The sequence below is a fragment of the Amphiura filiformis genome, chromosome 8, assembly GCF_039555335.1.
Source record: "Amphiura filiformis chromosome 8, Afil_fr2py, whole genome shotgun sequence".
In the NCBI taxonomy this organism is placed as follows: Eukaryota; Metazoa; Echinodermata; class Ophiuroidea; order Amphilepidida; family Amphiuridae; genus Amphiura; species Amphiura filiformis.
In genome coordinates, this window is record NC_092635.1 from 31,241,719 (window position 1) to 31,257,689 (window position 15,971).

General features: G+C 38.3%; 1 protein-coding gene across 1 annotated transcript; it reads left to right on the forward strand.

Moving 5' to 3' along the window:
- Positions 1-4,499: 4,499 nt before the first annotated feature.
- Positions 4,500-14,850, forward strand: LOC140159485 (cytochrome P450 2U1-like). The gene is made up of 7 exons (XM_072182974.1): positions 4,500-4,719; positions 5,433-5,561; positions 8,744-8,886; positions 9,351-9,857; positions 11,275-11,459; positions 12,088-12,203; positions 12,716-14,850. Exons 1-7 carry the CDS (start codon positions 4,500-4,502, stop codon positions 12,895-12,897), a joined length of 1,482 nt encoding a protein of 493 aa, XP_072039075.1. The 3' UTR covers positions 12,898-14,850.
- The last annotated feature ends 1,121 nt before the right edge of the window (positions 14,851-15,971 follow it).

Genomic DNA, 15,971 nt, shown 5'->3' on the forward strand with positions numbered 1-15,971 from the left:
GCTTGGACGAAATTGTGTGCTCAGGTGTATCGAGGTGGAAACTGTGCATAGATGCGTTTATAAGGGATTCATTTTGTAGCCAAACCATTTCATATGCGACCAGAATTACACTGCGACATCTGCTGTCCATCTATCACAAACTCATCACTTTTCGCTCTCTGTCTACAACCATTATTTTTGTATAATGATGTATATTCATACGTAGCGGTAAACGTAAATAGAAAGCAAATTTATACTTCTACGCTACTCAAATTTGGTACACTCACCGGAGCGCTTTCACCGGGTCAACCGGCGTCTTCAGCGGATGTTATTGCTCTGAAGATTGTTGTTGCTAGTGATGTAGTACTAGGACACCTCCGATGACGTCACAGATGTTGATGACGTCAAACGTCAAACCTACCAAGTTTCATGCCCATACGACACTTTTTAGTCATTTGACCTCAGATGACACCTGGGAGGGGACCCCGGGGTCAGATGACTTAACGAACATAAACATCTTCTTGCCAGGACAGAATTACACCCACCCACCGAGTTTGAGCCCCGTACGACCTAGTTTCATGCCCATATGACAGTTTTTAGTCATTTGACCTCAGATGACCCCTGGGAGGGAGCCCCGTAGGACCTACGACGGCCTCACATTAGCAGTCATAGACAAACAGACAAAACCTAAATCTACAGAATATATCCATTACTCGTCGATACTCGATAGAGCGCAAAATAAATAACTTAATACTTCAAGCTTTTAATCCGATATGCTGATTATCTATTTGTTTTCATGAATTGGAAGACATTCTTTGATGTATTACTGAGCTCAATCATTTCCAAATTACTGGAGCGTGAGGTCAGCATAGTATTTTATTAACAGAAGGTATTCTCCAAATTCATTTCCTAATGTATGTGAGAATGATAAAATACCGGTATGACATGATGAACATAGTCATTGATGCATCAGTTTTAAAATAGACTAGGCGGTTACCATATTTGGCGGTTTTCGGCAGGGCACGATTACCAGGCTGATGGTGACATGCCCACATGACAGTTTTTACTAATTTGACCTCAGATGACCCCTGATGACCCCAAAATGACCTTCCAAAAAAATGGCTATAAATGTGGACTGTACCCACCAAGTTTCATCCCCATACGACAGTTTTTAGTAATTTGACCTCGGATGACCCCTGGGTGACCTTGGATGACCCAAAAATGACCTAAACTTATAACTTTAAATGTTGACTGTACCCACCAAGTTTCATGCCCATATATGAGTTATTACTAATTTGACCTCAGATGACACGTGGTGACCTTGGATGACCCCAAAATGACCTTCAAAAAATGTTGCTTTAAATGTTGACTGTACCTACCAAGTTTCATGCCCATACGACACTTTTTAGTCATTGGACCTCAGATGACACCTGGGAGGGGACCCCGGGGTCAGATGACTTAACGAACATAAACATCTTCTTGCCAGGACAGAATTACACCCACCCACCGAGTTTGAGCCCCGTACGACCTAGTTTTATGCCCATATGACAGTTTTTAGCCATTTGACCTCAGATGACCCCTGGGAGGGGGCCCGGGGTCGGATGACTTAATGAACATAAACTTGTTCTTGCCAGGACAGAACTACACACACCCATCGAGTTTGAGCCCCGTAGGACCTACGACGGCCTCACATTAGCAGTCACAGACAAACAAACAAAACCTAAATCTACAGAATACTAGGCAGTTACCCGTATTTCGCGGTTCTCGGCTGTCATAGTTATTGGCTTTTGCAGATCTCAAACCTGGGCTTCCTTGGCCAAAGTTACACCCACCGACCAAGTTTGAGTTCCATGAGCAATTTGAAATCTTTGTTTTTTGACCTATGACCTCTCAACCGTAGGTCTGACAAAAAGGTCACAATGGAACTTTTGTTTGTTAGTCCAATTTCCACCAACCCACCAAGTATGAGCTCCATAGGCATTTTGAAATTTTTACTTTTTTGACCTCTTATACGTAGGTCTGAAGAAAAGATCACGGTGGAATCTTTTGTTGTCCACCCACCCACCAAGTTTGAGTTCCAGAGGGGCAATTTGAAATTTTGACCTTTCTTGACCTATGACCTCTTAACCGTAGGTCTGACGAAAAGATCACCGTGGAAACTTTTGTTTGTTAGTCCAAGGTCCACCCACCCACCAAGTTTGAGCTCAATGGGAGCAATTTGAAATTGTGACCTTCCTTGACCTATGACCTCTTAACCGTAGGTATGATGAAAAGGTCACCATGGAAACTTTTGTTTGTTAGTCCAAGGTCCACCCACCCACCAAGTTTGAGCTCCATAGAGGCAATTTGAATTTGTTACCTTTCTTGACCTATGACCTCTTAACCGTAGGTCTGACAAAAGGTCATTGTGGAAACTTTTATTTGTTATTCCAAGTTCCATCCACCCACCAAGTTTGAGCTTCATAGGGGCAGTTTGAAATTTTTACCTTTCTTGACCTTTGACCTCTAAACCCTTGGTCTGACGATGAGGTCATTGTGGAAACTTTTGTTTGATAGTCCAAGGTCAACACAATGGCATGGCTAGATTTGCCATTTAAAGTATTTGAAATTAGACTTCAATTGAACTTGACCCCGTCCTTGACCTTTGACCTTAAAAAACATAAACTCCTTCTTCCTCATACCAAGCTGCACCCACCCACCATGTTTGAGCCCCGTATGACCTACGGTGGCCTCACATTAGCAGTCACAGACAGACACACAGACAGAGAATAGCGTATTATAATATAGAATATCCATTACTCGTCGATACTCGATAGAGCGCAAAATAAATAACTTTTTCTTGATGTCCTTTAACATGTTTCCATAGTTAGCCATGGGGATCTATTCTGTAGAACTGACCGGTGACTAAGTCCGCTTTATTGGGATGTCTATCGACTATCGACGACATATATACCAATTTTCTCAAAAATGCTTAAAATGTAGAATACGTCACTATGTAATACGGACGACGATTTGTTGCGAATTGCGAAAAATTAAAAATGTAGTCTCAGATTTGGCAAGCTTCGGTGATTTCTTTTGAGGTAACCTAGCAAGCGTCTTCCGAAAAACAACATCTTTTAGGGCTGAATGTATCAAAATCAGGGATTTGGGTAAATTCAGGGGCGTTTCTAAGCTGCGCGGTCCAAAACTTACCCGCATGGTCTTGTGTTAAGTGCCTCCCTGCCTACTTGGCATTGGGAAATCTGTCTTCCTTAAAACAGGGTGTTTTCGTCGCCTAAGTGAAGAATGTGTTGTCATGCTAATTTGCTTAACCCTAACAGTACCAGGTACTACCATGGTACTACAAAATACGCTGTTAGTGCGTGCATTCCACGTGGTGTGATGACGTAATCGCCCAAAGTGATAGGCCGGTTTCGCTGGCCAGCGAAGCCCAAAACCCGTGGCAAAGTGTCGTCGACCCAGTGCTTGGTATGCGAGGGGTATCCGGTTCGAATCCTACCCCGAGCAAAACAACTTCTTTGTTTTCTCTCTTTATTCCTTCCTTCTTTCCCTTCCCGTCGCCCAAAAGCCCTTAGGCCGTTAGGGTTGTGTGTGTGGGGGGGGCGGTGGATTTGTGTGTTCATTTATCAGACAAAAACGTCCTATACGCACCATAGAGGTCACCGGCACACATCGTCTGCACTAGGTAAATAATTATTTTGTATAGGCAGAGAAACGAACCGGTCTATGCTCCGCCAGCTGCTGAGAGTCACAAGATAACTTTTTTTTCAAGTGCAAAATAGGATGATTTGCTTGATATTCTCAATTAGGCAACAAAAATTTGTTTGCTTGTCCTCGTCCGACCGACCGTCTCGGCAATCCCGACCGTTAAACTTCTTTTTTTTTTAAAGGTTTTTTTTTACAATTTCCCCCAAAAAAGTCATGAGCTTTTCGTCTAAAAACTGAAGTTATAAAAGAAATGTTACAAAAATACATTTGTATACATGATAAAAAGCCCCTAAAACAGGATTTCAAATAAAAAGCACCTAGTGTTTGGTTTGCACCCCCGTATTTTGGATTTCTGGGGGTTCAGGGGTTTTCAGAACCCCTGGTTTAAAAACCTAGTGCTACCCCCTGGTTTCCCCTTGTCTATTCGTATCTGGCTAAGGGTTCAGATATTTCGTATTATCATCCTCAGCGTCTACACGTTGTAGGTCCTAATTCAACTTAAAAATGCAGCATGTTAGTTTGCCAGACATGTACACAGGTTTACTTTAAATTTGTAGCGCTTGACCTTACAATAAGAACATAAACTCTAGGTGTCGGTTCTTCTCTAGATAACGTATGAGGTGACACGGTGGCCAGGATAGTTGAAAATATAATAATATTGAAAATATAATAATACTTTCTATTCGGATCAATGGGGAAATTGAAAAGAAAAGTTCGTGCCATGACCTTGATGAACAGCAAAATCGTAATAAGGCCATACTAATTCTGACCGCTGCACTTAAAAGTACATTCTTTTTCTCTCTTACATTGCCATGTATATTCTACAGTTACTAGGCCTGTTTGTACTTCTATCCATAGTTGTTTTGCTTATTCAGTATTACAAACGCCGATGGCCAGTTGCTAACTTTCCTCCAGGACCAACTGGTTGGCCTTTCATAGGTACTATTCTTTCCATTCGTAAGGAAGTGTTTTTCAGAACAATTGCAGATAAGCTTATACCACGGTATGGAAAAATATTCAGCCTAATGCAAGGTAAGTAATTTATTGATTTCTAACCAGTAAGGGGTTTAACCCACCACTAATTATAACAGAATCCATTTAATCACCATTCATTTCAGAAAAGCATATTTATTAATACATCAAATGTCCAAAAAAATCCCAGAAGTGGAACAGTGCCTAATTTGCATAAATCTAAACTGGCCGCTTATGCAGGGGTGAAATTTCAAAGTTGGTCAAATCTTGTAAACAACCATACCAATGTTTTGCTCTCATCATAAGGATTCAGAAAAAGTATAGTTTGACCAGTCTCCGATATATAGTTCTTGAGTTATAGACAAATTGAAATATGCTCCTATTTTCATATAACTGGTCTGAAATTTTTCCTTTAGCGAAAATAAATCAAAATGATCAAAGTTCCATTGTTTTGGATGTTTTGTTACATAGGTAACATCACAAAATAGGTATTTGATCTTCTTTGCCATGTTACCAAGGTAACAAACCAACTGAGCTATAGCAAGCTATTCTTTTTATTAAATGCTTTTGCAAGTGGAACAATATATTTTTATAAAAATCGGAGAATTTTTCATTGTTTTGTTTAATTGGTGATAACTCGTCACATAGGTTTCGTGCGACATTTTTGCACAAAGCTCCTAACGTCGTTAACATTTTATTATGCACCATGACCTTTTCACGTGCAAATTGTACGAATTTTTGTCATGGTTTGTTTGTACTTTTGTATTATATAGATGTCCCTATCGTGATAGTAACAGGATACGATGCAATAAACGAAGTATTCCAATCCAACAAAGGTTTTGACTTCGCAAGCAGAAATGAACCGATGTACCTACTCCAGCTTCACAACCCCAAGAAATTAGGTTCGTATGTACATACATAGTGCCACATTTAAAATTCGCCTTTTCCATGCCAAAAGAAGAATTTCCATTTAAGCAAAAATATCAAAAGAGCAAAATCATAAATTAGCAAGAAATATATCAAGGGTTCAATAGTTCTACATTCCCCAAAGACTATTAAAAATAAATCGATATTTGTTACGAAATTAAAATAAAATTTACCATGTCACACTCGCACATCGTATTTGGTCACAATAAATCATTGGCTTTGAAGATGGCACTCGCTAGAGTTCCGAAAGCTCAGCCCTCTGAAAAGGACTTCTCTGGGAGATTAAATCTTACACAATGGCTAATTACGTTTAAAAATATGCAGTTTTGAAAGTTGCGCTTTGGTCAAATCATGGAAGTAAGAGACATGGAAGCTGGTCGATCCAACACCTATTGAATTAATTACGTAACATTCTATAGAGGGTACGTATCAAGCTATTGTGATAACAATGTAGTCAGCGTGTCTTTGATGTGGATCAGACTTGCCGCCTTTGTTGCCAGTTCGTTTATTTACAGGTTTATTATTATCAGAGAAGATGAGAAAAGAGGAGATCGCTCGAACATATAATCCGATTACCCACAGTTAACCTCCATTCACTTTTCGTTGTTTGGGGTACTTAAAACACCACTTGAAACTTCCTTTGTGGTAATCTGTTCATCCGCCACACGCTCGACTGATTCGGTAGTTCTCTTAGTGGAGAAAATATTCCACACACGGAAGTACATCGTTAAATTCCCAATTTCGCAGTCAAATCATGCTTTTTCTTTAAAGAAAAATAATGCTAACCAGGGTGACCATGTTTTTTAAACGAGTGAAAAAGCATCATATATATCGCAACTCCCATTAAAAAAATCAAAAGTTTTGTTAAGTTATGGAAAGTCAAGCATAAATAATTTTCCAGTAAAATTAATATAAGGTCAAAGGAAAAGAAATTTAAATGATAAGCATTTGAATATTTGCGGCAGTTTACGGAAACTTAAAACTGGTGTAATCAGTAATTCAAACTCGTGGCAGTTTCTCCATATACTCCCGTTTTGTGTCCAAACGTGTCCAAAAATGCTATTTGGATCCAAAATGAGGGTCTTTTTCACAGGGTTCTCGGGTTAACCTTAGCAGTCGGTCATGCCAAACAATACAGAAATTATATTTCGCGGTCAACTGACGTAACAAATTGATATCCGGGCATGCGCCGTTTAGAGCTAGACAGTCGTGACTCGCAAAGCCACTTATCGTATTAGTTGATCAATCGGATTAGATCATTATTTCCATCAATAGGCGGATGCACACATTATTTATTTGATGTGGGCAGCGAGCGACCTCCTCTTTTATCATCTTCTCTGATTATTATGAGCATAAATCGTGTTTTGCTTGATTATGTTTCAAGTATGTTGTTTTTATCCGGAAAAAAGTGACAGGGATGTTAGATTTGTAATCCATAATTACAGAAATCCAATCAAAATATCGATTTCTACCCTATACTTACAGATTTTCTTAAACTTCAATATATTGGAAATCATGCATTTACGTCTAAACCGCTAATTAGCGGTAATAATTGATATGCGCACTTGGCACATGCGTTACATTATAAAATGAATCCCGCATCTATTTGTGTGCCCGGGGCTGCCCGAAATTGCTGTTGACCATAATGTTCCAGAGTCGGGTATTATTTTTACATTCTGCGTAAAATAAATAGTATTTCATTTCATTTTCTGTTTTAAAACTGCTATCTGAGAGCATATAATATACACATTTAATCGGTAATTACATACTTTTTAATTAAATTGTTTAAATTAAACTGATAGCATTCTGACCATTACGCAGGGATTTTATAAAATATGTTTGTGTTCATAAAACTAGTCATGCACTGCCAGGTGGTGTATGACATGCATTCCCTAAATTCAGTAAATTTTCATCGTCAACCGTGTAATTGAATGGGATTATTTTGAAATTTTAAAACGCTTGAAATATCACAAACAAATAGGCCTATGTTGATAAATAATATAAATACAAGCTAAAACCGTTGGGGTTCGATAATGAACCCCACAAAACTAACCGACTATATTGGAAAATGCCATACGGCCGGGCGGTTTCACGAGTTGCCGGCGCGATCATGTCATCCGCCGCCTGTGCACTGCGGTAATATAACACAGCCCATTGTCAGGACTTAGTACACAACCTCGTACTGCTATTGATTTTTAAGCGGGAACTTTGATTTACGACATGGTACACGTTGACCATGCGTTGACTCAATTGTTCCACTTTCACCTGTACTGCTTTTGTTCAGTATCGCGGCAAGTATGATACTCACTTTGATGTAGTATTTGACCAGCTTCCATGTGTATTACTTCCATGGTCAAATCAACTCCCACAAAGCATGAAGAATGCAATATACTGTAGATCAGGTCTACTGCATATTTGTGACGTGTCATGTCAAAAGGAGACACTTTTGGGCAGGATCGTAAATGGAGAAATAGCCAAAAATCTGCCCGAGGTGATTTTTTTCACAATTTGGGTTTGTTGCGAATTCGTGATGTTATTAATGTTCAAAATATTGTCTGATAGTTTCAGACCAGAATATATTATAAGTGGTATTTTCAAGGTAATTCCTAATTTCCAATTTTATAATTTACAATAACTTACGAACTCAATATCTTCGCTTAGCATGCTTAGGAATGTCCGATTTCATTGGAGAAAACGGCGTTGTGGAGCAAAATATCTCTTAATTTAAGATTATGTAAACCTCAAAATTGATAACCTGCCCATATGTGTCTTCTTTTGACATGACACGTCACATTTATAGAGTTGAACGGACCAAAGTGCAACTTCCGTTAAATGAAATTAATTACAAAACGAGCCATTGTAACGAGGTGTAACATTTGTAAATTGTATTATTTTACCACTTTCAAGAAACTTTAAAAGTCACTTTGCCCTCAATGGGACAATCCTGGCGACACAACTGCATGAGTGGCACTTGTGTGTGTGTGATGAACGGAAGAATCAATTAATCATTTTAATCTAAATGTTGGAAGTTAAGGCAAGAATGGTTCAAATGCTTCATTTGCACCGTCATATCATCTCTGCAACCGTGTAATATACCATTTGATGCATGTTTCAAAACCATTACACATTATGTTTGTGGGTTTGTCCTCCCGTTCAGGCTTGTTTGCAGCTGACTACAGTGAAAGGTGGCAACAGCAAAGAAGATTTGCGCTCTTGACGTTACGTGGATTTGGATTTGGAAAGACTAATTTTGAGGGGAAAATCACTGATGAAGTTAGCTTACTATTAAGTCATCTTAAGGTATGATTGACAGATCTTTAAGTATACTGGAAGAACACTGATTCTTTAAAAGGTTTGAATCAAACCTTTGGTAGGTTTGAATTCCGTTTTTCTTTTGATATTTAGGCTTAAAGCAGTAATTGAAAATTTGTGAATTCTTAAAGAATGATAAAATGATATTATTATTTTACACTTCATGTATTCAGATTATGTTCCAATATCATTTGGAGCCGAAGCAATAGCATGGCTTTGGATCACCGCGAGTCTAATTGGCTCTTAGCTGTTTAAATTCTTATAGCTCCCGATATAAGCTTATACGATAGGTCAATTGGTCGCAAATAGCACCTTGTAGTATTTTAGTTCAAAGTACATTACGATAAAAAATATAAATTGTGAGAACAAATTGAGAGACTACTCTTGAATTCTCAAGTAAATCTTACAACCGGTTTGGTTCATGTTGAAGTTCTAATTTATCTTTTTTCCAGGATCTAGCCAGTGTACCTCAGGATTTATCCACGCTGCTAACCTCCGGTGTTGCCAATGTAATGTGCGATACATTCTTGGGTTGCCACTATGATCATAATGACATTGAATTTCAACACATTCTTCATGTAATGGAAGAGAGTTTTGAGATATATGGTGGGAAAAAGAGTCAGTTGTTGGACTTTGTCCCTATATCACGACCATTTCTAAAGCAACATGCACAGAAGATAATTGACTTGAACGAGGAATGGTATGGATTTCTGATGAGCAAAGTTTCAGGACATCAAAAGGCATTTGTAGCAGATAGCGAGCCTCGTGATTTTATTGACTGTTACTTGGCAAAGGGTTTGGAAGAACCAGATATCTTTACCATTGAAGACTTGAAATATGTGTTGAGCGATATGTTCGCAGGATCCACAGATACGACATCAAATACCCTTAAGTTTGCTTTATTATATATGGTGATGAACCCTGATGTGCATGAGAAGGTACATCAAGAATCAATGAGGGTGGGTATGAAGTAGTTTCTCATTTTTAAAGAATTGTTTTTTTTATTTCTACATTTTCTCAAGATTAATCATTTAGTGTTTGGGTCAGTGAAGTGAATTCTAACCTCTAAAACAATTATCCCAATTGTGGTCACACAACCAATATGGTTACCCATATGGTCACTTGCCTCACTTGGTAGTTTAGAAAAAGTTCGGTCATTCGGATGAAAGTGTAGTGTCTTTGTAATTCGGGTACAAAATAGGTTCTGGGAGGTACTTTCAAAACTTCCATTTCGATTGTTCAGATCATTCAGAAACTTCTGCTTCATATCTCAGCTTCTACATACAGTAGCGATTTCATATTTTCTATGATTAATTTTTTATCCAGCTTGTAAAAATTTTGCTTTAATATTTTTTTTAGTAAAGTAAAAATAATATCATGATTCAGAAATATGGAGTAGACTAACTTGAAATTACCATAAATATACCACTGCGTCACTTCAGTTGGCTCAAATTGAAGCTGAGATAAAGACAAATATTGAAAACTAAGTAACCTGATCCAAAATAAGTTGCTTCATTTAAAGCAATACTGTTGCTTTTTAGCAAGGAAATGATAAAGAGCATAGAGGAACTGTCATCATACTTAATGATTTTCTTTATAATGCCTAAATATACATTTATGCAGAAATTGTCTGTATTCGAAAAAAAGGCTAGCTGGAAATATTTTAAACCTGCTACGGATATGGCACTATAATTTGGTTCACCTCAAGTTTGGTAGTGACGTCAATGCTCTTTCGCTCAGGGCGTTTAACTTTACTCGCGTGATTCGATACTGCGGCGAGCGAAATAAGCACCTACGTCACTACCGAACTTGAGATGAACCACAGTATAATTGGACATCAAGGAAACTAATTTGAAAATAGCAAGTAACAAAAAGTAGTCGAGTGTCTTTATTTTTTAACTTAGCTCTGAGACAAAACTTAAAAGTCACATACGGATGGTCCCCGGTCCCCAATCAGATTCTTATTATGCTCTGAAAAACCATCAGACATAATAGTAACAATTGGGTGCTGGTATGACTTCTTAAATGTTAAAAATGCATTCTCGTAATCTTTTTAGTCGTCATGATGTCTGGTTGCACCTTGCATCTTGCTGTTTGGTTGCACATTTGATGTTGTTTCATTCATGATGTGTTAGCATAATCACAACACTTATAATATCAAGCTCATTTCTACCATTGTCTACCGTGTCTCGTGTTTTGCTTCTGAGATCAGCTACGAACAACTGGAAAAGGGAGAAGAAGCTACCATTTACAGAAATGAATTTACAAGAGCGGAGACTTATTGAATGCCCATCGTACATCTTATCTAATTAGACACCATGTATAGCCTATGTATGAATAAATGCTGTCTCTCCCCAATCTCATAATATTTCATAGGTGGTAGGTACATCTCGACTACCTTGTTTGGAAGACCGTGACAAGATGCCTTATACAGCAGCTACGATATATGAAACACAAAGACTGGCTACAATCGGCCCATCTATTCCTCGGTGTGCTACTGTTGACACTACATTGGCTGGTTACTCCATTCCCAAAGGAACCAATGTCGTTTGCAATATATGGTACGTTATATCAAGAAACCAGATATGAGCTAATATGCATTCAGAAAGTGTTTGTGTTGGGACAAATGTACAGGGCCGTACCGACCGGGGAAAGTAGCCCTCCCCGGTTACAATTGACCTTATTTTGAACCATTTTAGCATTAAACATTTTGCGCGCTTCGCGCGTACTTGTCCCAGTAAAGACAATTTAGTAGCGGATCAGCATGACGATTTTAAAATGTTTCCCTCATGGCTCAGTGGCCTTGAAAGCACCTGCTGAAATGTAATGCAAAGCGATGCCGCGTTGTGAGTTTTACATAATTTACAGATTTGTTAAATGTGAATAAAATATGTTTGTAAAACCATTTCATTATGAAATGTGACGTGTACAATCACAAATGTAGAAGAATTTAGTAATGCAACATGTAATGTAACGTAGTGTAAGTAGGCCCTAATATTAATTAATTAATTATCATGCAATCTATCGATATCAGAACTATTGAGAGGCCGAAAGGGTAGACAATTAACATTATGTAACACATTTACAAAACCCATCCCTTGGACAGATAATTAAATCAAAAACAAATTATATTGCGTATTCTTTGTTAATCTAGTGATTTTTGTTATTTGTTGTTTAATACTTCTTCAGGTTAGTACATCATGATTCAAATCTTTGGCCTGATCCAGAACGATTCGATCCATCCAGACATCTGAACGACAAGGGGGAAATGGTCAAGAGTCCACACGTGTTACCCTTTGGAGCAGGTATAATACTGATGAGTCTGATGCATAAGTATTCTTTAGTCAAAGGGGGATGGGCAAAGGGGCAGCTTCCCCCCCTGTGAGAAGTCTTGCCCCCTCTTTCTCCCATATGAGATGTTGCCCTCTGAGATGCTGTGAGATATTTAGCCCATTTTTGACCTTTTTCGTCAAAGTCGGCCCATCCCTTGAAATTTGTATTGCACCCCCCCCCACCCTCTCTCCTTTTTTGTCCCCGGGCTTTGTTCACCCTCTGAAAAAGTGCTGGGTAGGTCACTGTTCTTTAGTCCATTTCCGAAAATGGTCCTGCTATATACTAACGAAAAACGCAAGCAGTCTACTATAATATTTAGGACCAGACCTACATAAAAGTCTGCCCAGCTGGGAACTAAAAGATAAATCCAATGCAACTGCAAAGCAGAGTCACAGGAGGAAAGAGTAGCATACTTTTCAACATAGCCCAAAAAGTCCGTGGTCGATTTAGTTGGAACTAACATTTCTGTTATCTCCCCCAACAGGTCGACGTGTGTGCATGGGTGAAACCTTCGCCAAGATGGAGCTATTTCTATTCTTCTCCAGTTTGATGCATCGGTTTAAGTTTGAACTTCCTCCTGGTAGAGAACCACCTTCACTGGATTCTGCTCCTGGGTTTACTGCATCACCGTTTCCATTTGAAGTACTTGTCAAAGAATATTTATGAACTGTAAAAATATTAGTCCTTGGCAATCGATAATCACGTGTTTTATAGTATACACATACATACATAATACACACTAGTATCCATTAGATAGTAGTTAACGAATATTCTGATTTTGCTCTTCGAAAAAAGAAAAAAAGCTTTTCTCGGCTTTTGCGGTTCTCGAAATATCATTGAGTTATGGAACTGGAAGGACGTGTTTTATTTGCAGGATAGATGGTACACCGGTTTAGTATATAGGCCGGTATGGTCGGAAAGATGGGTTATTATTTAATCATCGTCTAAGGTAATGGAAGGGGTTTTTCGAAACTGGCTGGTACGATTGTGTACAGGTATGGCTCTCTGTACACAGGACCGACGGCTAAAGGTCCTCTCCGAAGGACGGAGTACTTTCATGATTAATTTACCCAATTTTAAATAAACCATGGGGAGAGCGGAAGTCTGAATTTAATCTGCAGAGGTTATCAATCAATATACCGACGATTCTCCACCGCCGGGAATTGAACCCAGGACCTCATGCACTAAAGACAAGTACCATAACCATTAGGTTACGCTCCCGGCCACGCTCTCCCCATCATATTTGGCATACTAAATAACACTTTAATAAAGATGTATAGAACACAAACTATCACTAATTATAGGCAATATTGAAAGAACCAACAGATATTGTGTTCCGGTAACTGGAAGCACGATTATTACAATCGCAAATTTCCAATTTGCGAGTGTTCTGTTTTTGGTCAGTTCTTGCACAGCCGCCATCGGCGCTGTGCTTTCTTTTCTCCGCGTTCTTCTGTCAACATTTTGCAGACCCCCCTCAAAATTTAAAAATTGCTCTAGCTCCGACATGCTTTCATCGATTTCAACCAAACTTAGACACACTCATCACTGGCACTTGCTACAAATGTCAAATGATCAACTTCCGGTCAATGGTCATCCACTTCCGGTCAATGGCCAAAAACGTGATTTTCACTAAAAATGCTTCTTCTTCTACATTATACATAGCACCGTGACGTCACTTGCACACATACATCACATATATCCAGTGTCTAAAAGTCCTTCACAGAATTGGGATCAAAGGTCATTAAGGGGTCACTTCCGGTAAAAGTCTGAAAAATTTGTACAAAATATTCAAAAAATTACTGTCTTTACAAATTACATAGCAGAGAGTCGCCATTAGCACACATGCATCGCTACTAGCCAGGGTCTTTAGGATGCCTACAGTTTTTGGGTCAAAGGTCATTAAGGGGTTACTTCTGGTCAAAAACCAAAATTATCAAAAATGTTTTAAAATTTATTTCAAAATTTATTTTCAAGGCCAAATGAAAAGCAATAATGTTGATTTTTCAGTAAATGTCAGAAAAAATCACAATGATTGACACTGTATATTTTTTGCAAATCCTGGTGTTAAGGTGGTACTACACCCCTTAATAAATTTATGTAGCCTATATTATAGGGGCAATGAATCCAGTTACCATGGTTACTACACTGGAATTTCAGTGGCTCAAGACAAGTGGTACGTTATTTATGATAAGAAAAGAGGTACCGCTAGAATGTCCCTCATAACGAACCACTTGTCTTGAATCACTGATATTTCAGTGAAGTAATTGGATTCCTTGCCTCTATAATATACATAACTTTTGTTACCAGTGTGTACTTATTTTTTGAGAAAAATGCAAAATTAGTCACAAAATTTATCAGGGGGTATAGTATCACCTTAAACTTAGGCGTGAAATTTAGTTTTCTATAGATGGCGGAAACCTTCTAAATACGCCTAAGATAATACGCTAACCTTATAAGATGCAATCTTAGACGTCTAAGAATTTCGCGGCAGACTTAAATCAATGAATCACAGGACCATAAATCCCAAACAGCCAATCATCTTACGCGTATTCAATTACTGACCAATGAAATCTTAGACGCTTAAGATTTTACACGCCCCGCAAAGTCGGACGCATCGATGACGAAAAAACTGTTTTTTTGAAAAAGTAGCTTCAATTTGGAATGAAAATCAAATGGTAGCGTAATCGACAGACAGTTGAGAAATAATGTAGGTAGTTAGATGTCAAACTTAACGTTCCACAATCAAGATATCGATAACAAAACAGTTTTTTCTCATGCAAGATTCTCGAAAATGCTCCCCCAAAACGGGCTTTTAAAATTTAATCGGTACTGTATTTGGTTCTTCCCCATGGTAACATTATTTCTTGATAGATTTGTAGTATAATACAAAAAAGAAGAACACAATCACTCGGCGTGGTTTTATACTGGGCGCATATTTGAAAAAACGACATGGAACGCGTTTTTGATCTTGTGAACATGGTACGCAAAAAGGATTTAAACGAAGGACTCTCTAAAAATTTGTATAAACATACAAAAATAATGTTAATCTACATCCAATGCACTAACATTTCACTCGCTGCGATATTTGATTACTTAGAGAACAACTTTATACGTCTTTTATACGTTTTTATACGTTTCTTTGTGTAACCTTAAACGCTCTATAGCGTTTGATCTTACAATATTATGCAATGACTGTTCGTGATTATATATAAATTTATATTAATGGTGCCCTCTTTTATCCGACAATATATAACGTCAATACGCACCATAGAGGTCACCAGGTAACCAGATATTTTTAAAAATATTTACAAAAAAACCCGAAGAATATGATGATTTGCTTCATATTCTCAATTCAAACGCTCCTGTATGGCGGTTGACCTTAATACCATAGGAACCAGGCCCGTACGCAGGATTTTTTTTGGGGGGGTGCTGATTTTGAAAAAGTGGACCTTTTTTCCAGGGGGGGGGGGGATTTTGTAAAAAGTGGATTTTTCCTCAAAAATTTGGACCATTTTTGACCAAAAAAGCGTAAAAACACCATTATCATATTTTGGGACTTTGTGTATAGGCCTACTTGTGCACATTTGGGGGGGGGGCTACGACATTGTTACGGAAAAGGGACTTTTCCGATGTGAAGAACAAGGTCGTGTGCACTTCAATAAAACGTCAAATTTTGTTTACGTTAAGGGGGTCAAATTAAGTTAATTAATTTTCAAAAATACGGAAAGGGCCTTTCG

Bases quoted from the DNA above. Each gene is read 5' to 3' on its own strand.
- LOC140159485 (XM_072182974.1), top strand. From the start codon at position 4,500: ATGTATATTCTACAGTTACTAGGCCTGTTTGTACTTCTATCCATAGTT. The intron at 4,720-5,432 runs GTAAGTAATTTA...TGTATTATATAG, and splicing joins AATATTCAGCCTAATGCAAG to ATGTCCCTATCGTGATAGTA. The intron at 11,460-12,087 runs GTACGTTATATC...ATACTTCTTCAG, and splicing joins AATGTCGTTTGCAATATATG to GTTAGTACATCATGATTCAA.